Below are 22,550 nucleotides of genomic sequence, written 5' to 3'. Positions count from 1 at the left end.
CCGGGCCGGGCCGGGCCGGGCCGGGCCGGGGGTGTGGGTGCCGCAGGACCCTCTGGGCCGCGCTCAGGGACTGCGGGTGGCGGGGCTGGGTTTGGAGCGGAAGGTTCCTCCGCTGGAGCTGCCGCTGGGAATCCCTGGGTGGCAGGTGGGAATGGCCACTTCCCACATGGCCTCTGCACCCTCAGTGCGCTCCCTCACAACCTGACTGAAACCCTCCACAAGGAATCATGAGCTGGAACGGCTTCAGGTTAAAATAACTGCAAGGGAGCGGTTGAGCAGATAAGAGGTGACCTTAGGACTGTGGAGGTGTGGCGTCTCGTCACAGCTTTGTTTAGTGGTTAGTGTGAAGAAAATCCCTTTGCTAATCCCCTCTGAAGCCTCAATAGTGAGAAAATGCTATATTTTTTTTTGCTTCTTATAATGTATGTTAATAATCATATGCTGGGGTAGATTTACTATGTGTCATTTTGTTAGTTTTGACTGGACTTTTTAGTCCTCATTACTGCATTTGGAAAAGGACAGAAAATGGGGTTTCTGTTGTTTATGCATCATGATCCAAACGGCTAAATGGCTTTAAGAGGACTGTAGTGGCTGACTTGCTATCTAATTTTCAGTGATAAATAAAGCCTGGTTTGCCCAATATTTTCTTGATCTTATGTTTGTTGTAGTCAAAGAGCATTCTGATGTAAGTTTTCTCTTTAGATTTCTCTTAGGAAATTAAAGTCATCCTGCGTTCACACTGACAAGGAGTTCTGCTGCATGAATATCCTCCTAGTGTTAGAAGAAAGGTCATATGAGGGGTTTTCTTTTTTGCAAGTATGTAGCTGTTTTGAAGCTTAGGCAAAATCCAGCCAGCCTTTGACACATCCAACAGGAAGTTTGGTATAGGCACTTCCAGGGGAAGAACGTGACCGTGAACAGCAGAGGCAAGCAAAGACATAAATAGTCATCAAAGAGATATAATTAGCCAATGTATATGCAGTGTTTGAAAAATGAAAATAAATAACAATTCAAGTGGAGTTACTGCTAAGAGCAGCAGCCCTTTTCCTCAGAAGCCCTGAATGGTAAGTGCTTTTGCAAGTGGGGATGGTCCCATGGCATGTGAGCACTTCTAGAGAATGGGACAGGAGATAAAAATCCTGCTGGAAACACTGTTACAGGATTTTATTAGGTTTATTGCTTCCACGATTTCTTCTTGGGCATCATGTTTACCCAGCTTTTTATGGTGCCAGCCTGACACCTCCACCTTCCTCTCCAGCAGACCCAGTTGAACTCCAGTGTGTCTGTCTCAGCTCACGCCGCAGCTCTGGGGACGTGTTTTTCTCTGAGAGGGCTTTGTTCTACTTCAGAGTTTCCTTGGTTCATTCCTGCGAAGGGGAAAGGCACACCTGCCATCCAGACAGCAGGGGAGCTGCTCTTATTTTCCCATTCGTGTTCCCAAAAGATACATTTCGCCTCTTTCAACCTCCGGGGAGGGAGAGCTGTAATCCAAGCCGAGCTCAGCCTGCTGGGTGTTGTAGTCCATCTGGGAGAAAATGGCCAAGACGTGGCCTCCTGATTCGAAACTGCTGGAGAAATGATGTGCCAGGTAGTCACACAGCCCCCATGCAACATCCCTGACTTCCTTCAGGTTCATGGAGCTTGGGGCTGGAAACACTGACCCACAGCAGGAGGCCCAGTCCAACCTGCAGAGAGATGTATGCATAAAGCTCAGGGTGCATGTGAAGTGTTAAGCTGTACCAAAGTAAAGCTCTTGAAGCCTTCTACCTGCTCAGGCACCAGGCTCTCTTTGTTAGCTTGATTATGTTTCTTTCCCTGGAGAGAAAAGAATGGAGAGAAATCTGCAGCTCTGGTTCAAGGGTTCCATAGGCATCCAACCATATGGAGACACTTTGCATGTCTGGGAGTGAAGCAGATGCTCATTTCTGAGTAGGTTTTGGAGACATTATTGCAATGCAAAAATAATTACCAACGTTTCCTTTGTGAGTCAGCATTTGCCATTTCAGGGAGAAGTGATCAGAGCTTAAAGACCTGCTCTGAAGAGATGACAGAACCCCTTATCCATCATCACTGCATGCACCTTCCCTTTCTTCCATAGCTAATGTTATCCATGTGTTCTGCATCCATTATAAACTTCATTTTTCATGTCTCAGCTACATGTGTTGCATGTGTCTCATGTTTGCATATAAGCACCTAGAATTCGGGACCTTACAGTTAATCTGCAGACCTGATTAACCCTCAATAAATACTGCTGCAGCTGACTTGCTTTTCATTTGAGATCTGAAAACAGGGAATACACGGAAATCTTATACCAATGCTTTGTGGGTTTCTGTGTGCATGACTTCCAGTCAAAAGCCCTACAATTCAATTATAACCTTTCTGTTATTTCCCATGGCTTTAGAAACAGCCTCTAGCTGTGATGCTGTGACAAATAGAAGCTAAACAATGCTATTAAAAATGCATGATGTGTGTTCTGCCACATTAGATAACATGGCCACGTTTATCACCCACTAATGCTGCCAGTTCACAGCTTTGCCAGTGCAGCCTCCCTCCCACATTTGCTTTGGACAATTTAAGTGGATTTTTGGCTACACTTCACCTTTCTTTCTTTTCACTTCTTTTTTTTTTTTCTTTTTTTTTTAACCTTTATTCACTACTCTGAAAATGGTGGTCCCAGCAGAGAGTGGACAGAGCTCTTGTTTCTCAATCTGTAGTTCACTAAGAAGCCCAGCCAGTCTGGAAAACAGTTGGAGAGGCTGATAAACACTGCTTTAGTGAAAAGCAGATACCCAAGTCCCTAGTTCTCTGTGAGGCCACTGCTGCACTGTTTGAATCCATCACCCTTCCCTTTATATCCACAGCTTGTGCTCACCATCTTTTGCCATTGCAAGAATGGAAGAGTTGCCTCTGTGCTGCTCCCTCGGTGGTCATACCTTCTCAGGGCTGGGTTGGGAGTTCGTCAGGCTGGAGCTTTTCTGCTTGTTCCTGTAACTCGGGCCCGTCACTGTTTCGGTTCTGCAACATTGTAATTATGGCAGTTGGCAGAACCTTTGGTTTCTCCCGATGGGGCTGCCTGGCTGTGAGCGCGGGTGCAGCAGTGCTGCGGTGACTTCTGCAGGTACCGGGGTGTTTTGCCTGCCTGGGCTGTGTGGCCGTGAGTCAGCTCTGGCCCAGGAGCCATCTGGCCGTGCAGCTCCGTGCTGAGCTCATCAGGCTGCTCCCGGGAAAGGTTTCTTCACTCAGGCAGAACAGTCACAGCAGTTCAATCCGTGTGCTGCCAGGGGAGTGGTGGGCAAGTGGCCATTTCCATTCCTCCCAACAAGCCTTGCCTGCATTTCCTCACACCCTCCCAGAAGGAGAACAAGCTGCAAAGCTGTAAAAACTTCATATTGGGGTGACTCAGTCTGGTGTTGTGAGAGTGTGCTGTTGGAGCTGTATCAGGGCAGATAACAGTCCGGAGCTCTTGTTATCTTGGCCACCCACATCCATGAAATACAGCCTATTTTAGCCCCTCACCAACTGCAGGCTCAGAAGCACTGACCACAGCAGCTCACTGTTTTATCCTCGCTGGCATGATGATCCCTGACTTTCCACTCCTTGCAGGCAACGTTGCCTTAGTTAGGGGTCATCCAGCTTTCTCTTGTCAAGCAGTGTAATGTCAAAGCAACGTGGCTGATGCACATGCTCAGGCACTGATCTTTTATTCTCTCACTCCACAAGTGCTCCGTGAATCCTCCTGAGTGCTGCCCTTTTGCTCTCCCTACCTGACTTTTACCTTTAGTCCCTGAACACAGAGTCTGGCACAGCATCGGTGGGGGCTGGAGCTGGGTATGCTCTTCCCTAAGCTACCACAGCAGGAATGTGAGTTTTCCTTTGGAGGGAGGGCATTCTCAAAGGAGCATGTTAAGGCCTGCTCACCTTATGTATTCTGTGGCTCTGCCCTTACCCCGGGAAAGGTGAATTCTTGGTGCTCTCCTACAAGTGGTAATTGCTGGGAAGTAGAAAACTGATGAGGATGAGGTAAATTGTATCCTCGAGGTATGGATTTTCCTCCCAGCCTGCTAAGTGGCAGATAGCTTTGGGTTTGCTTAGATTTTACCCCACTATCAAATGCAGGAATGTTTTTCACTGCACAGGGCTGTGGCCTGTGGTTAATGTGAAGGGCAAACTTGCCTGCAGGCAAGGGGCCTGCTCTCACTGGCCTGTCTGAAACACCCTGTGCTCCATCCACTGCTGTGGCTCCTCCTTGATGGTGTTTGAGCCAAACACAGTGCTCTCAAACCGCAGGTATGACACGGGTCAGCCACAGCCACCCCAGTCCCTCTCAGTCTCTCCAGCGAGGGTTGTGCTCTTGCACTTCCACCCCCCAGTTCCCCCTGAGCAAAGCACTCCTTCCTCTGATCTTGGTCTGCTACATCCCCAGCAGATCTGTGTGTCCGTATGTTTACTTGGATCAACAGGCTTCTGGATCTTACTGCCCATAATGTTCTCCCTAGTTTTGGCATTGATGGATACAGAGCTCAAAACGACTGTACTGTAAACAGGCAACCCCCAAAATGCTGGGACATTGACGGCAAGGCCTCTGCAGACTCAGCACATAAAATGGGTCACTACCGAGGGTATTTCACTTGAACAAGTCCTCTGTGCCTGCCTTTCTTTTTCCCTTGAAGTCACTTGCATGTGAACAAGTAAAACTAAGACAAGGGGTAACAAAGTGAGGGTGAGGAACGGAGAGGGGAAAGGAAAGTGTCCCACAGTCCCTCTCTGGAGTCTGCATCCTCACAGTTCCAGCCGGCTGCCTCCCCAGAGCTCTGATCCTGGTGCTGCTACAGAAATAAAGGCCCATTGAGAAGCCTGGCTCCAAATTAGCATTTGAATTCCCTTGTAGTCTGTTGTCAGATGGGCAGGAGGTGGGTGCTAGTCTCGGTTGCTCAGCGCTTATACACAAAGGTGGCTTTAAAAGGTCTTTATTTTTCTGAGGAAAAGAAATGCATTGCTCAAACTGTGGGTACTCTATATTTTCCTTTTTTTCCCCCCTCCTCTTTTTCTCTTCCTTTCTTGTCCGTTTCACCCCCTTTCCTGGATCAGGCTGAGCCGCAGATAGACACGTCTGGGTATTGTTAGCCCTGTCTGACCTACTTCTCTCCCTCCCCTTGGCCCCGTGTTATGGATGCTGGTGCTATGGAAACCTGGGTGACATGCCAGTGCCACAAAGCCATGGCCACCAGCTGCACCCTCCATTCCCAGCCTCACGGGAGTTCCCCTCTCAAACACCTCCCTCCCCTAAGAAAGTTAGCAGTGCTGCTTCCCATGGAAATTCCAGGGTGTCCTCCACCTATCCCACCACGCCGCGCTACGGAGGGACTGGGGAACTCTTCCATGGGCTCGGGTGCTTTTTTCCCCAGTCCCAAGGCACAGTATCTCAGTGCTGGTGGCCACGTGCAAACCCGCTGCTGCCCGCACCAGACTTGTTTGTGCACTTATCCGGCACCGGCCATCACGTCACGGGTAGGAAAGTACACGCGGGCGCCCTTGAAGTTTTCAAGATAATAAGCTACAAAGTTCTGCACCAGGATACAAGACTTGCCGGGAGCCCGGATGGAATGCTGTGCCTTCACCGCCCCTCGCGTGGCAAGCAGCCCCACGGGGACGGAGAGTTGTTTACAAGTTCAGCCTCTGCGCTTCTCGTGATAAAAAAAACAGTTCTCGCTGGTTCTGCGGGTTTCCTTTGTTCTCTACCGGCCTCCCATCCAGCTGGTTGCTTCTCCTGGGAGCCTGTGGCACTATCAGGGTGGATTTGCTTCCAGATACCTCACGCCAAACCTTTTGCTCTCCTCTATTGCTGACAATGAACTGGCAGCCGTAAGGGAAGGAAGCAGGAAGGAGCTCGGGAATCCGCACAGCGCTTGCAGGGGCTCTTTATGCGTGTCGTAAGCGTCTCCAGGAGATTCTTGCGAGGCTCCAGGACTCCCCCAATCCAATAACCTTAATGCCAGAGCCTGGCCCAGCACGGATCAAGCTCGAAGCAGGCGGGTCGTGCCTGGGTGCCAGCGGCCGTGCCGGCTGCCCGGGGAGCGCTGCCCCGGGCATGTCTCGGGTGCGGCCGGAGGTGCCCCGGCACGGGCGGCGGGCCCAGAGTCGCCGGTGGACGGTTCTCTTGGACCCCCCGGACCTCCGGGGCACCCCCGGACCCCCCGCCCGCCGCCGCAGCCGCGGGGCACCAGCGCCCTCTCCCGGCCCCAGGAGGAAGCGGCGGGGCCGGGGCGGCAGGAGCGGGGACACAAATCCCGGAGGGAGTGGGGACAGGAACCCCGGGGGAGAGCTGGGACACGAATCCCGCGGGGAGTGGGGACATAAACTCCACGAGGGAGCGGGGACAGGAATTCCGGAGGGAGCGGGAACACAAACACGGGGGCGAGTGGGGACACGAATCCCAGGTGGAGTGGGGACAGGAATCCCGGGGAGAGCAGGGACACAAACACGGGGGGGAGCGGGTCTGGCTGCGCGGGTCTGGCCCCCATCGCGGGGCAGCGGGGGCACCCTCACCCTTGGCGCTGGACATGGGCTGTGCAGCAGTGCTGGTGGCGGTTGGATCACCCTTAAACTGGAGCTCATGGGGTGGCCTTCACACCAGCGGGACGGTGGCCCGGGGTGGCAGGGGCAGCCCCCCAGCACAGCCCCTGCCAACCCACTGACCCCTCAGCACCTCTGCAGCAGATGCAGGTGGGCAAACTGGTGCCATAGAGCACCAGCACACGTACTGGGCAGCAGACTGTGAACTGGGTAAATCCCAAAACCGTGGCCTGCATGGTTGAACCATGGACTAGTGCAAAGCCGTTTTCTTTGATGAGGAAGCAGAGCAATGACAGTAGCCCTAGTGGAGTGGAGCAGCTTTCCTTCTGCTCAGGGCACCTGAAATGGCCCCTCTGACAGTGGCTTGAAGGGCCAATGATGTGCCTGGCAGGTTTTCTATGGCAGAACTAGTGATGGCAGATACCAAGGCCAGAGCCTGACTGCGACATGACAGGATTTTTAATGGTCTTCCGTGAATCCAAGGGGAGAAGCTGGCTGCAACTCACTGCTGAATCATTAATTTCCCTCCTCTGAGTCATTCTGCAGCCCTGTCACACACAGAGTGGACACAAGCGGGGTTGAGGTGGGTAGTGGCTCCAGGTTGATACAGCAGGCTTAGAAAATTGGTTGTAGGATAAAAGACAGAGGTTGTGTTTGCAGAACCACTGAGCACCCACTTGGACTAACCCCAAACAGCGGGGTTTTGACATGGAGTCAGGACCTGCACCAGTAGCTGGGGCTGGTCCTTCTGTATTAACCCTCTGGTAAAAAGGTGAAGACTGGGGATCAACTTCAGGAGATGGTGGGACCTGTTAATGTAAAGGCTAAGTGAAATCTCTCTGGGGGCAGGTGGTATGTCTGTCCCTCCCTTGCTAGCCCCAGACTTTGCTAAGGCACAGACAGGGTTAAACTATGCTCAACCTTTTTGGAAGTGTGTCACCAAAGATGTCAGGAAAAAAGTTGTTGTTTATCTCACTGTGACACTCAGGGGTTCCTGTGAGGATGGGGCTGTGCCGCACCAAAAACTTTGTAGAGACAAGTGTTGTACAGTTATTTTTGTCTGGCTTTAAGCCTTCCCCTGCAGTGTTTGCCAGCCTCAGTGCAGTGGCAGGACTCCAAGGTGGGAGAGCTCAAAAGCAAAATAGACTGGGGATTTTGCTGGGTAAGCCAATTTAAAATGCAGGGAAGGAAACAAAACAATGTGAAGAATTAATCACTTCCTCAAAAAACCCCTGCCTTTTGTTCTTACAGTATAGATATGCCTGCTGCTGATGAAGGGAGGGGTGTCCAGCGGGCTTTACAGTGTGGCAGCATGCTCATGCAGTTATTTTTGCTCTCTGGGTTTAGTGTGAATTCCCCCTGTGACGACACACAGCACTGCTGGTGTTTCCTGAGCTGTATCACTAACAGGAGGGCACCAAATGCACCAATGGCCAAAAGCATCAGTGTTGTGAATGGTGGACTCCCGTGAAAATCCAGCCCTTCCTGATGCAGGTGGGACTTGAGCACAGTGCAAACCACCCAGTGGAAAACACTTCTTGGTGCTGAGCGGCTCAGCACCCAATCGGTGAGCTCAGCATCTCCAAAAATCAGCTTCTCCCTCCTCAGAGCTCTCCTCTTGTGGCACACAAGGTTGCAGGCTGTGTTGGACTGCATATCAGGGAAACCAAGGCAGCCACCTTGCATTCAAACACTCCTGTTGCTGTTCCCTGCTAGCTGCAGACTCACAAAGAGGCACCTAGAACAGCAAGTTCAGTGACTTTTTAATTGTGCACCTTGTTGCCAAGCAGTGTTGGAAGTCACACACGCAGCAGCAGCGATGAGTTTGTGCAGTCTCATAGGCAGTGGCTGATGAGCAGCATGAAGGCACTAACAGACCTTTGCACCACGTGTTGGTGGCTGCTCCTGTTTACCCCTCACCTCTTTTGTTATGCAGCCCACACTGAATTCCAAACAAATGCCTTTAATAGGTGTGGGCCTCAGCAAACTGGCATGAATCTGTGTTCAGTGCCCTGGCTGCAGGCAGGGCTGTTGGATAACAGGGAACACATGGCCATTCCCTGGGGAAGCTCACTGTGAAACTCAGACTGAGAAGAGTTTGCTTTTATGTGTCCAGCTTTCCTAAAACTCTCCTTGTTTTGGATCGTTGGTGTTTCCCATGATGGATCTGCCAGATATGGAGCAGTTGGCACACCAAAGTGCCTCGGGGGAAAAATACCTCCTGAAGAGCTCAGCAGTTCGTGCTGGTGCTGGGCAGCGAGAAGGGAGGTGATAAAAGCTCAGATGAGGGTGGATTTGTTGCTGGGGGCTGTGTGAGTTGCAGCCAGTCTGTAATGGAGTGCAGGAGGGAGCAGAACTCCAAGGTGAGGACACTGATGAGGGACAGAGGACTGGGTCACGCTGTGAGAAGTTGGAGGACGTTCAGCCCCACGTAGTGAGAGAGCAAGGAATGCAGGATACCCAGGGCTGATGCTCCAACGAGAATCCAGAGAACTCCAGTGGAAAAGTATATCGGGGTGAGCCTGGTGGGAGAGAGGCAGCCTGCTGAGACCGAGTATCCTGCCCGGGAATGGTCCCTTCCTCTGCAGAAGTGGAGTGGGAAGGCAGCCCCTGGCTGTCCCCTGTCCCCTCTGTGGGGTGCCATGCACTGTTCCTGCCTCCAGGGAGCACACCCTGAAAGGGCTCGGTGCAGCTCCAGCCTTGCCCCGTATGTGTGTAGCTGCCCCCAGCCCTGCATCCATGCCCTCATTACGCATCATAGACAAGGCCGAGCCACGCAGGAACCCCAAAACGAAGCATCTGGGAGTCCTGAGTTTCCTGAAAGCACATTATGTTCCCAAATACAACTCCCCAGGGGTTACCAGGCACTCCAGGCTCTAGCAGAGGTGTTTACCTTTCTGAAGATGATGCCCTGTATCCTGTAAAGTAGCAGTAGCGGGAGTAGAGATAGAGCAGACCCAAAGCTGCAGCCAGACCTGTGGTTAAGAGAGATCACAGTCACTAGCTCCAAAAGCTTTTTGGAGCCACTTGGATCTACAGAGCTAGCCCAAAGTGAAGGAATAGAGATTCTGTGTCCTCTGGCTTTACCCTCCCTCAGAGACAGAATTACTGCTTAACTTATTGTTCAGAAGGTGAGCGGGACCCGAGGACTGAGCCAGTACTCAGGGTAACAGATCCAGTGACAAACCAGGTAATGGGATATTCTCACCTTGATGGAAGAAGAGTCCAGCCTGCCACAGAAGTGCCAGGAAAATTGGAAAATACTCAGAGGAGTTCACCCTGGCAGGAAAGAGGAAGGTCGTAAACAAGGGAAAGAAAGAAGCTCTTCCTTTTTTTGGTTCCCCTAGTAGTTTCCAGATGCTGGAGGCTATTGTTTTTTAGAAGAGATGTTGCCATAAGAAGCCTCCAGGCTTTCACCTTTCCCCACAGTTCCTGTCCCAGCTTTATTCACAGAAATTAGACAGTGGAAGGAACTGGGTTTCCAGGGCACAAAAAATTAAGGAAAAGGTGCCCAGGTCAGACTGTGCACAGAAAGGCTTTGTGAACCACCCCAACTCCCCCTTCCCAAGTGCCACAACCCAAACCCTTCTATCAATGTCCCAAAGCCCCAGGGAAGAGCTGCAGGGAAGGTCTGCCCATCAAGCAGGTAAGGCCAGAGCAGCTTGGCTTCATGCAGGAGTGGGAGGGAGCACATGGCTGTTTGGGTTGCTCATATACTATGCCCCATCCTCCTGAAGACAAAATAGGGCCAAAAGATGCTGGATGAGACTGACTTTAGGCTGGTGAAGGAGCAGAGAAAGGAATGGCTGAGGGGATCTAGCTCCTGCTGCCCAGTTGCTTGTTTTCCAGCAAAAGTGGAAGCTCCTCCCTCTCTGCCTCCCTCCCCACCGCAGCCCTAGAACAGAAGTCAGGCAGAGATGATGGATAGTGGCACCACAATCCCCACATCCCCATCCCAGACCCAGTGAGATCTTTTTGGGAGCTTGTCCTTCCCAGTGAGCGGGATTCAGAGCAGGGCTGAAGCTGCCTGAGGTTTGAACACCACTTGGCTAAAACCAGCCAAAGTCTCAGGCACCAAGAGCTGACTTTAGCAGCCCTTCACTGTACAGCAGATTCCTACGTGATTTCTATCAGCAGTGGCTGGTTCAGGACTCAAGAGCCAGTCCAGTCTTGATGCTGGCTCTTCAACCCACTAATTAACCCCGAGGGAGGTGAGTAACTGCTGAATTATAGTCCTGAGAAAGGAATGGCAAAGCAGGGGAAAGGCAGTGCCATTACACACGAGATCTGGCAAACATCAGGTAGAAGGAGGTTCTTACTGTGCTCGAAAGACCCTCTCAAATTCAGGTGGGCCTGAGGTCTTTGGAGGTGAAATGCCAAACAACCTCCTAGCATAGATCACCTGGAGGAAGAAGTAGGCTGCAGCAAAAGAGAGAAAAGTAGCCGTGGTCAGTCCTGTGGCTGGGCACAGTGGGGTCAGGAGATGGTCAGACGTCGGGGGAAAAAGATCTGCATGCTCCTCCTGACCCCACAACCCATCACAGCAGAGAAAGTTAGAGTAAAATCCCAGATGCCTTTTAGGTAAGGAAAAGGAATGACCCAGTGCAACAGTGAAGTGAAGAGTATGCAATCATGTATCACCAGTGTTATCTGCTTTCTCTCCTGTGTAATTAAGATATCCTCAGTTCCATAGAAACTATTACACAATTCTGATGCACTTTGTTATTCACAATTTTCTTTTAAATCTTTCAGGTTTTTCCTCTTTCCAAGTTCTGACTGAGGAGGGACAGAACTGATGCCACAGATAAGTCACCCAGGCACAGAATTAAATTGTCATGCAATGTGGACCCATGGCTGGGTGGTTCCGTGTGACCCATCACAGCCCCTCCTTCCACATTTCCACGCTGCAGAGCTCTTTGTATGCTCGTATCTACACACACTTCAGGAACTGCTGTAAACCCAATGAAAGAAATTCTACGTGTCTGTAGATCAACCAAGAAATTCCCGAATGAAGGAGGCAGGCCATTTCAGAGGAAGGGCTTCCCAGGCACTCATTTGGTTGAATACTTTCCAAAACCCAGACAAGATATCAGTTTACTGTCTGAAAAGCAGCAAAGTGCCAGTGCAATAGCAGACATTAAATACGAAAATGAAAGAAAATCAGTGGAGTTGCAGTAGATTGACCCAGCAAGTATTTGAGCATGTGCATCTGATGGTCCCTACCTTGCTCCAGGACTCCCAGGACGGTCACAGCAGCGAGCAGATGAATCTGATCCAACATACTGACTCTTCCAAACCCTAGAAAATGTGATTTCTTGCTTAGAAGCTCCTCTGGCCAGGTTTAGTCTTTGCTGATGTGGCAGTTGGCTGTGGTAGCTGGCAGCACAGGTTTGCTCTAATTTAACTAAGGGAAGATTTAGTCTGTAGTACTCACACCCAGGAGGAGTCTGACTTGCCCTGTGGAAACGGAAATCAGTGGAGACAGGTCTAAAGGAGTATTTCCGTTCCTGCCCCCCTTTTCCCAGAATGAGTTATGATGAAGTGGAAAAGCAGAGAGCAGAGATAAGGGAACTGGGAGCTGAATGGATGGACAAATTTCAAAAGGCCGGTGATCTGCTCCCCCAGGGGCATCTGCTTTAAAATGCAGGCCAAGGCACATCCCTCTCTTTGATGTTGCATGAGAAACCAACTGGGCTGTTGTGCCTCACCAGAGCACCAGAACAGGCAGTGTTCCAAGGTACATATCCCTGTGTACATATCCCTACATAGACTCTGGATAGCATGTGTTGGGCACGCAGAACAACTTATGGCCACAGCGCTGAGACAGAGTCGAATAAAACCCCAAATGAAAAACCCTCTGCAAGGGTAAGACAGGACGTGATAAAGTATAAAAATCCCTAGATCTGTCCTGCACAGTGACACTTTATTTGGGGATGGGACCTGCAGAACGACTGTCAGACACCCAGAGGGCTTCAGAGCTGGCCCTCGTACTGGAAAGTCTGGGAGCTGTGCATTTAAGGCTTCTGATCAATCCTCAGCCCAATGAACTCTCCATGTAAGCACCAGAGAGAGTTCTGCGTGGGAAAAAACCTGCGGAATTCATTAGGATATAGCACAAGGAAAATGTTTTCACATGTCAGGAGACGCCTACTTAGATAATTCCCTTCTAACAGCACAAAGCTGGAACGGCCCAGACCTGCAGGGACAGCCAGCTTTATTTCCTTCCTCTCCCTTCATTTGAAGAATTCTCCCATCAGACCAGAGAAAAAGGAAAGCAGGTTAAGGCAAAGTGATCATTGAACACCACTATTACAGAAAATTACATTCAAGCAGGTTACAGGAATTACATTGTATGCCTGATGTCCTTGATAGACTTTCTAAGAAGCACCATGCTGGTTCTGGTTTTCTGCCTCTCTATGTGTTATAAAGGCACCCGAAATGGCTATAACAATGTCCCAACTTAGTGTTGCTCCAAATATCACACAACTCACACTGTTTTTCATGTACCAGCTCTAAGATTAATTCTTTCATCTCAGAATTGAACCTTTTTCATTCCAGTGGCTGTTCAGAAATATGAGGAATGTTGTTTTCTTCCATCTAGTTGTCAAAGAAATTAAGAACTCCCGTGTGTTAGCTCAAAAAGGGTAAAAGGTCTCAAAGTGCTTAATAATGTTTGATTTCTCTCTGCTCCTGTCTGATCACAGCCCACTAGCAAAAGAAAATATAAAGCAAAACAACTGAACTAAAAAGATCTGAGCTTACACCTCCATCAGATGACAGTGGAGTGTAAGGAAATTTGAGCCAGGAGGAGCTGTACAGGTGACACAGAACACACCCACCCTCCAGATCATCATTAGACACAAAATACTTCTACTATCATCATCTAGCATAGTCTAAGTATAATAAAGGTCAGCAGAAATATGAATGAATAAACAAGCACAGATGTCTCTCCCCTCCTCCTCCCTCCCTTGTACGCATAATTTTTCAAGCTGGTTTTAATCTCCCGAAGGGCGCATTTTTCTTGTCCCTCGTTGTCACCATCAGAACTTGCTTATTTTCCGTTCTCACTTGGTGTTTGCAAGAACAGGCAAACCTCCTGCACAAGTATCCTCCTCCCACGGCCAAATGCCCTTCGAGGGGGGGACTGTCACTGTTGGACAGCCTCAGCACCCTGCAGACAACAGCACATTGCAAAACCTCACCTACCAAGGTTGACACGGCCAAATTTCCTCCTAAGCAAAGGCAAGTCCTGAAGTCCCAGGTGCACCTTGGGGTGGATTTTCTGAGCAAGAGCTACTGAAACATTGTCTCCCACTTCCCAGCTCTGCACTCTAAGTTACACTGTGTGAATATGGCCCTGCCACAGGGAGGCTGGACTGGCGTGGACCAAAGTCCTGGCACCTCCCACTGAGTTGTCGCTGGAGGTATTTCTCTGTGCCCATTGTTGCTTATGCCACCTCTTCCTGCAGCCCATAATCCTTTCTGCCTCCTCATTAATTACCGCGGTAGGGAAACACTGTGACCTGGACTGCGACATCAACAGGGATTAGAAAATAACCTTGGGAAGAAAAATGATCAACGCAAAAGGCTTAGAGGAGTTTTAAACATCCACAGAGTTTGCAGCACCCCTTACTCTCCAGGAGCAGCAGAGCAAGGAGAAGCCAGCAGTGCTAAGTCCAGCACTGTTACCTGCAGTAACATCCCCTAGAAATGTATTTTAGGAACGTAAAATGGCCCAAGAGCTTCCTGACAGTGGAAGGGGGAATATTTTGCAGATGGGCAACTTACCCTTCAGCTGCGAAGCATGAAGGCGCCTCGTCCTTCCAGTCGTATTGTACAAATATGGAAGTATTTTCTAATCTAGGTCGTACTTATGCTTCCTTTCCCTTCAAATTCTTTTGCAGCCACTGAGTACATCCAAATCTGTGACTGTGGACTTGCTTGCAAGAATAATTACTGTCCTTCTAACAGCACATAGAAAAAAAGTTGGGAGGGTTCATTCAAAAGAATTTCTTCTCACAGGAAGTGTTTTTCTAGTTTGAGAGAGAGATAAAGAGAGCTCAGCCCCAAGCAAGTCAGTCTGTTCAAGTAACAGCTCCTCAGGGTAGGGTGGTGGGGTTGGGGATGTGCCCTCCTGACCTCCCCACACCCAGGAAGGCTTCTGTTAACTCAGACCAACACGTGTTGAGATTTTCCTAGAATTCTTGGCTTTTACAGCTGTAAAAGGAAGGACAGGCTCAAAACATAGCAAGAAAAAGCCAATTCATTATTTCACCCCTTAGGAAAACACAGCTGACTGCACATTCCCAGCAAGTGGGGACAGTTGCTGCTCTGCAGTTCTCGCCAGGGCTCCCAGCAAGGCGCAGGCTGGCTCAGATCTCCTGAGAGATTTGAGATGTTTCCCATAAAAATTTGGCATGACAAGAATTACCATGCCTCCCTAAGATGTGCATCTATACGGAGGCTCCTCCTTTCACAAAGTAAAAGAGCAGGTGGTTGGTTTTGTCACCAACATCCTGCTGGCATTATATGCGACTTATCCCTTGGAATACAAACTCAGTGTGTATCAGAGATGTGCCTTAGGCTGTTTATCCAGACTGATTTCAGACAGATATTCCTGACATTTATATATCTGTGGCATATCAAAGAGGTCATACAAATGTTCTCAAATATTTAGTTATAGCAACATTTCTGAGGACTAAACCAATCCCTGGGCAGTTTGAATGTTGCTACATGGAGCAGGACCACTGCCAAGCACCTACTTACAGAGCTTCTCATCCCAGTAAAGGTGAAAAGATTCACTTTAAACAGGAAAAGCATTAAAAGTAATTTTCCAAAAAGCAAGATGAAAAGCTGAGTCTTTGGAAAACTACATAAATGAGTATATGTACTCATTAAGTTAGGGATAGTTTGGAGAAATTTTTTTTTAAATCTTTCTTCTAATGGAGTTTGGTGAGCTTTCTCTGTGTGCATATTAAATCTGACTGGAGGACACATCAGTACAAAAGCAATGCCAAAATTCTCCACTTAACCCGTCATCAAAAGCACTGATACATGCAAATGAATAATACTCCTTCTTTTATGATCAACATCTGTTAAAAATATTAATTAAATCCCTCTCTTGCCCTGCCTTGTGTTATTGTCACACAACGAAAGTCTTCTTCATATGTTTTGCCAATTTTCCTACTCCCTGTTCAGCAGAATGTCAGAAATAGCAAATAAACAAAACAGAACAATGCAAGAAAGGCAACTGCACTTCTGAGTAGTTTGAAGAACAATAAATCTCTGGAGTGATAAGTGCATATGGCAGGGAGGGGGAGGATTTCCCTTTGCAGAGGGACAAACAAGCCTTTCAAACATCTTTGGCAGCTCTTATGTTAACACACACTTAGTATTATCTTATAATGATGTGGGGGAAAAATTACAAGGCTACAGAGTACATCGAAATATATCAAAGTCTGAAGAGGGGTCATGGAGCACAGCTTCTCTTTTTCTAAATTATAGAAGTGAAGAAATAGAACAATTTAGCTTTTCTATCTTGTTTGTACAGAAAGCCAAATGCTGGCCAGCCCTACCTGGTTATGAGGGAGCACTTGGCAGGGCATTGGAGAGGAGCACAGTGCAGGCAGCTCTAAGGAAACATTTTCCAGGGAGGAGACTGGAGTTCCTGGTAGGTCTCCTGTGAAGGAGAAACCCTTGGCTTGCCAGACACAGAGAAAGAGTCAGGGGAATTCACCTGAAGTGGGGAGGTATTACTTTGTAAGGTCATATCTGCAGGGATGGGGCAATCAGGAGGGCAGTGGTCCCTCTGCTTTATGGTGACTTCTCACACCAGAGTCCTGCCCCACATGGGGTTAAGGGAAAGGAGGTGATTTGGAGGGAGGTCTGCAGTAGGTCCTCATGGACCTGCTCTTCTCTCCTTGCTTAGTGCTGCAGGACTGCACCCAGTGGAACCCGAGTCCTGCTGAGTGTCCTGCCTTGTGTCACCCTGTTCATAACCCTGGGCCATAAGTCAGCTGGACAACCACGGAGGGTGAGACCACAGAGTGTCCAGCCATCAGCATGGGACGAGGGATGACACCCACGGAGGAGCTCATGCAAGGGCAGAAGGTGCTGGAGGCAGTGCAGCTGGATGTGTTGGTAACAGACGGATGTTTCTCTAGAGCTCCTCTGACGTCAGAGGTGTCAAAAAGTTTTGAAATGTATCTTTGGAATGAACCAAAGGCAGATGCTGCAGATGAGAGCAGACCATCATTTGGACTGTTTTTCTTTTAACTCTTCTGCTGTCATACCCCCAGAAGGTGCCCCGAGTGACGTGCTGGGCAGGGAGCAGAGCCCCAGTACTGGGGATGGTGCCGGCGAGGGGCACACACACTGTGAGGCTGCAAGTGCAGTGCAAGCAGAGTGAAGAGGCTGCCCAGGTCACGTAAATCACTGAGTCCAGAGGAACACAAACAGGCTCTGTTCCTTCTCCCATCTGCAAAGGAGAAATGAAACAGAGCCAGCCTCCACATCTCCTGCTGGCACAGGACCAGGGAGACAGACCAAGGGTCTCAAGGTCAAGATATGGGTGTGGGAGCAGATGGATTTCTGGTTACTGTCTATCATTTGCTGTAGCATTTGCACGTCAGAGCCTGACCGAGGTCAAGCTCATCTGTGAGTACTCGACAGTAGTGGCAGCTACAGGGAGAGCTGGGCTGGGGACAGTCCTTGGGGAGAGGTGCACAGGAGTGTGACTCCTCTGGCCTCACGTGGAGCCCAGACGCTGCGTGAAGCTGCCCCAGCCGTGCTGTCCCCCAGCAAGGGCGGATAATTCCTACCCTAACTCAAGTTAGGGGGCACCATTTAAGGTACCAGAAGTGAAGACTCCTTCTGAGCCTTTCCTTTTCTGTCCCAGCTCCTGGGTTGCAAAGCCGGGCTAAGAGCAGTCCCAGAGGTGCCACTGGGACCAAGCACCCATCCTAGCACCAGTCTTCTTCCAGTACCTTCTGAGCGACTTCAGCTTCCCCAGCTATGAGGATGCTGGCCCACAGAGGCAGGCAGTGAGGAGCTGTTCCGTGGGAAGCCAGGACAGACAGACAGACAGACAGACAGGCTGTAGGTTAGAAAATCTTACTCTTTCTGAGGGCCTTTGAGAAGTGTCAAGAATGTGGATCTTTGGCCAAACATAAGAAACCACCTCTCAGCAGTCACAAAGTGGTGACCAATCCCACACCGGGACAAAGGACTTACTTTAAAACCACCTGGGTTTATTTTTAGGGTGTGAAATGGTTGCATGATACAATTGTGTAAAAGAATCCAATGATCAGAAATAGTGCTAAATACCAGACTTACCTGCACACCCTTGCTTTTAACCACTGGGAGGCTGAAATGTCAATTGAAGTGATCTTACTTCTGCCTCCTAAAGCCTGGAAGAAGGATGGACAGTGACTGTAAGTCTGACAAGAAGAGGATTCATTGAGTGACACTGGGCAGTTTTTGAGCTCCTGGTTAGAGCTGTTCTACCAGCACCCTGGAGCTCTGCTGGGGAAGAAGGTAGACAGAACCTGCTGTAATTCAAGGATTTCTTGTAGCCTTTACACAAGAAGTCTTGCACCACTTCCAGTTTCCCATCATAATTCCACTGTCCTCTTACAGCAAGGGGCATTCAATGGAAGACTTTCTTAGTGAGACAAATCCTTCACAAGCCATCACACTCTCAACACATTGTCCTCAAACCATGTAGACATAGTGGTTTTGATTTGTGCCTGTGAGGGCAACAAGTGAGACAGACAGTGCTGGGATGAGGATCCCACTGCCCATTACATCACACTTAAGAAAACCCATTTTCTAGCATCTGTCTCTCTGCTCCATGCTGCACAGGACTGGGATGCTGCCTAATAACTTTACATGCCTTGATGGTAGCAATTCCATTAAGAAAATTCTCAATGCCCAAGTCAGCGCTCGATGCCTCCTGTCTACACAGGCTCCAGCCTTCAGGACATCATTCCCTGTCTCCTACCTCTGCAGGATCGGAGCAGGCTTTTATCGGGGGTCTGGTGTGGCAAAGCAGGTTGAGCACAGCACACAGGAGCCTGATCTTTGGTATTTGAAAGCCCTGATACAGTGCTGGTCATCGCCCTTTTACATTGCAATTTAGTGCTTTCACTCAGCACCTGCAGAGATCCAGAATGGATCCAATCCAGTGCTACAGGACTTATCAGGGACCAGTGTTTGGTTATTAAGCAAGCAGAAAAATCTCCACCTATAATTTTCAGAGGTACAATATTTACAATAGATTAACCTGGTCAGTTACTATCTGCAGAACACCTCTTTTTACTCCAGTGAAAATCAGTTCATTTTTTTATTACAGAGATACAGATTTTTAATATATAAATACTCACACACACATATATCTGTGAAGAGCTGTAAAGCAGACCTTGTTCTTTAATCAGCTTAAAAAATTTAGTAAACAATTAGAAACATGTTCCATGTCAAATTTCATCTGGAGATTTTTGAGTTTGCCTCAGATTTACATCTTTATATTCATAAAGAGAGGAGGACCTCTGATTCTTTTTGCTACCTTGTAAAAAAGTACCAGGAAACATCCTCTAACAAAAATCTATCTAGAACTGCAGAAAGCTCACAGCTCATCTCACTTTTACCTTGGATGAAGGTTGTCCAGCAGAAACAAAAGGAAAGACTCATTACTGAATTGATGGACAGATTAAAAATGTACCTGTTCAAAGGACAAAGTCTTAGATTAAAGTAATAAAGGAAGCAAATGCTGAGCTTGTGCAAAATAAGTCAGCGACTGATTCCAGTTCCATGTAAATGCATTTGCGAAAAGGAGAGTCTAATGGGGGAAACATTTAGAATCGATGAAAGAAATGAACTGGAAATGTAAAATCAAAATAGTGAGCTTGTTTGATACTCACTGGATAGTTTGTTTGACACTAGATAGTTGTAACACACAGTTTCTATATGCAGGCAAGCAAAGGGGCAGCTCAGCCTCTTCATCTTGGACAGTTAGGACACTCTGAAAGAATTCAAGCTCTTGCACAGCCCAGTTTCTTGATGGAAAAAACTAAAGCACAATATTTTTGACTCTGGAATTTGTGTTTGAGAACACCAACGTTCCCTAAGGCACAGCTGATGTTTTTATTAATCTTAATCGGATCTATCTCTTCATTCCCCCACATTCTTTTGAGTTTTCACTGAGCTTGGTAGCAGCTTGCCTTTATAATCTGATCTATTTCTTTCAGTTATGATCCTCACCACATGACTAATTCAAGCCTTGAGTGATACGATCGATCGAACACAGCTATTTGACTTGAAAATGAAAGCAAAGGTTGTCACGTTCCACTTGTGTAACCTTAACCATTCCTTTCCCTCTCATGCCAAGCATTTCTATGACTGACTAGACTACCTTCATTTCCCTATCTGCCCATATATCAAAGGAAGCCTCTCATCCCTCAAATTCTGCTTGGTTTAATAGCCAGAGAGTTCTGAAATAAATCCCCACCTCTGCACTCCCTTGAGTTTCTACATTAGACAGCCTCAGCATCTCCTATCGCTACAGAAAATACTACACCACTTACCGCACTTGCACACAGCCACAGTGCTGCTCCTCAACCCCTGACTCACCATTTCCCCTGGAAACATTATTAGAATGACCATGTTTAGGGGTTTTTACAATTTCCAGCTTTCCAGTCAGTTGAACTGAAAACTGGGGTGAAGCTAAGCTCAGGACAGTAAAGAACAGCAAGAACACCACACCCTTAGGGCTATGCTGATCATTGGCATTACTCTGAACTGGAAGAAAACCCAGTGGATCCCATATTCTCACTGAAGTCCTCTTTGGTTGACATGTTCTTGCCTAGATCTGCTTCAGAAAAGGTTCTTTGATTTCTAAAATAACTCTAAGCATTGTTTCCTTTCACTCCCCCATAATCAGACAGCAGTGGCAGCAAGGCCCACACTCGGTAGGTAAGCCCAGGAAAGGCTCTGCTATTCCCTTGGAGTGAATCAGGATGGGCAGAAATGCTTGGTGTTAATACAGTCATCAGGTCCCTTGTCTCCACTTTGTCATGAACAAGCAGCTCCAAAGCAGAGCCCTTGGTCTGATGCCAAGAAGGGCTTCTGGGATCTTGTGTGCACTTGCTGGTGGTGTGACAGCCTCGGCTTCCCATCCAAAGGGTTTTCAGATGTCTACAAAGATAACATGGACCTCACAATCTGTGTCTCAGGTTCACTCTACACTTCAGGGACCTCCTGGGTGAGATACAATAGAAACATAGATACTTCCATGAAAGAAACCTCCAGTACATCTCCACAGTGCCCACCTTCTGCCCGTTACTAGACACTTTCAGGCAAGGGCTCAGACTGACAACAAGTTAATGAAAGGAAATTTTCCTCTGTAACCACTCAAACGAGGGAGGGAATGCACACAGCACTGTAATATTATTTTGGTTTTACCAGCCACAGCAATGCAAGAAAATGCAGGAGGATCACCAGGCTGGACCTGCTGAGGTCACCTTTGCTGCACACAGCTTCATACAATGGGCTGGAAGCAGGGCCTGGCCGTGGTCCTGCTCTTCATCCTACTGCCACATCTGTGAGGACTCACTGCCATCCCTGGGCACAGCAGGGCTTGGCAGCCGGGGCACTCCATGGTGACAAAGTACTCAGCACACCCTTTGTTCCTGCTGAGCTCCAGAGGCCAAGCAGCTGCGGGACCACCTCCAGATCCAGCACTTATACTTTCCTAGGAGATGTTTATCACAAATACAAGCAGCAGCAAATCCCATAAGTCCTTCACTCCTGGCTGCTTTGCTCCCAGCAACTGGGGATGGAAATCTCTTCATCATTTCCAACTAACACTGGGCATCCGGGGTCTCAGAAGTGCCTGCACTTCTTGGGGATGTTGGCAAAGGGCTGCCAGGAGCTGGGATCTACTGCTGAGAAGCGTTGGAGACACGTCTCATTCCCAGAGCCACAGCTGGATCCTTCAAAACATAGGGTTTGCTTATCCCCTTCCTTTCTGGCAGAGAATAGAGCCTTTTTCTGCAGAAAAGAGGCGGAGTTTCAGCGCGGCTCTGCAGGGAGGGGAGGGCAGGCGAGACCAGGAAGGGTGCGAGACGGGGGCCCCAAACCACACGCCCTGTGCAAGTGCCTGGCGCCGTCTTGGGAGGAGAACCCCGGGCTGGGTGGGAGATCTGTAGTGCATTTTTGCCACCAGACGGCAGCGGGGAGCTGCGGATGGAACAGCGGGTGCTCGGCAGGACCTGCCCCTGGGAGAAACAGCAGGAGGAGATTCTCCCTCCACTGTCGGTAACCTGCCTGCTTAGAGTCCCCTCATCCAGCCCCCTTTGCTGTCCTTGGGAAAGCACAGGAGACATCAGCTTACAGGGAGAGTAATTTTCTTTGGAAAATAAATGTGCATCAGCCTTTTTTTTTTTTTTTTCCCTGAGCAATAACTATACAAGACAGGAAAATAAAAACATCAGAACAGGAAGGTGGGGATGGTCTCCAGGGGCTGGGATGCAGGAGCTGCCACAGGTTGATGAAGCTTTTAGCTGTGGGCATTGCAACCCTACCAGTGCAGGAAGGGGTGTCCTGCCTGCAAAAGGAAGGATCCCAGCCTGGAATGAACGTGTTGGAGATCTTCTGGCTGCTCCTTGGGGCAGAACTTATCTATGGATGCACAGGTCACCTTCCTGCCAGATAGGGTTAGGTCAGGAGACACCCCAAGTAGTGGAAGGAAACACCCCAAGTAGTGGAAGGAAACAGACCACTGTGGTTCAGGGATCCAAACCCAGTCCTGGCAAGGCAGTGGGGAGGGAGCATCTCTGACCACCTGGGGAGCTGCTGGTGATTGCAGAGAGGTGGGTTTGTGAGCTTAGTTAGAACCTGATGTCAGGAAATGTCTCTTATGTAATTTCCATTTATAGGGAAGTATTTTCACCTCTTTATTAATAAATTTATGTTGGAACTGA

At 48.9% G+C, this 22,550-nt stretch overlaps 1 protein-coding gene and 1 long non-coding RNA gene across 7 annotated transcripts; one reads left to right on the top strand and one right to left on the bottom strand.

The window, feature by feature from the left end:
- Positions 1–41: 41 nt before the first annotated feature.
- LOC108503674 lies at positions 42–1,371 on the top strand. Its single transcript, XR_001876893.1, has 3 exons — positions 42–337; positions 703–1,064; positions 1,259–1,371. It is a non-coding gene; the product is annotated as an uncharacterized LOC108503674 (long non-coding RNA).
- A 5,489-nt stretch (positions 1,372–6,860) lies between these two features.
- LOC108503697 (leukotriene C4 synthase-like) lies at positions 6,861–14,562 on the bottom strand. 6 transcript variants are annotated; one of them, XM_017827912.1, is made up of 6 exons: positions 14,362–14,562; positions 11,797–12,030; positions 10,893–10,992; positions 9,782–9,852; positions 9,467–9,548; positions 6,861–9,095 (listed from the first exon to the last, which is right to left on the bottom strand). In XM_017827912.1, exons 2-6 carry the CDS (start codon positions 11,852–11,854, stop codon positions 8,969–8,971), a joined length of 438 nt encoding a protein of 145 aa, XP_017683401.1. In that variant the 5' UTR covers positions 11,855–12,030; positions 14,362–14,562; the 3' UTR covers positions 6,861–8,968. The 6 variants fall into 6 exon arrangements, with proteins under 6 accessions (XP_017683401.1, XP_017683400.1, XP_017683403.1 ...); XM_017827911.1 differs by having other exon boundaries at positions 11,797–11,968; XM_017827914.1 differs by having other exon boundaries at positions 11,797–11,871.
- Positions 14,563–22,550: the final 7,988 nt, after the last annotated feature.

Source organism: Lepidothrix coronata, unplaced genomic scaffold (genome assembly GCF_001604755.1).
Source record: "Lepidothrix coronata isolate B3197 unplaced genomic scaffold, Lepidothrix_coronata-1.0 Scaffold144, whole genome shotgun sequence".
Taxonomy (NCBI): domain Eukaryota; kingdom Metazoa; phylum Chordata; class Aves; order Passeriformes; family Pipridae; genus Lepidothrix; species Lepidothrix coronata.
The sequence above is the reverse complement of the archived record's forward strand: the minus strand, read 5'-3'. Positions and strand labels throughout refer to the sequence as shown.

What these genes read in the sequence shown, in the direction of transcription:
- LOC108503697 (XM_017827912.1), bottom strand. Translation starts at nt 11,854, where the DNA reads ATGTTGGATCAGATTCATCTGCTCGCTGCTGTGACCGTCCTGGGAGTC. An exon ending in CCTGGGAGTCCTGGAGCAAG is followed by an intron (nt 10,993 to 11,796) that starts GTAGGGACCATC and finishes CTTTTGCTGCAG; the next exon opens with CCTACTTCTTCCTCCAGGTG. An exon ending in GAGAGGGTCTTTCGAGCACA is followed by an intron (nt 9,853 to 10,892) that starts GTAAGAACCTCC and finishes CTTTCCTGCCAG; the next exon opens with GGTGAACTCCTCTGAGTATT.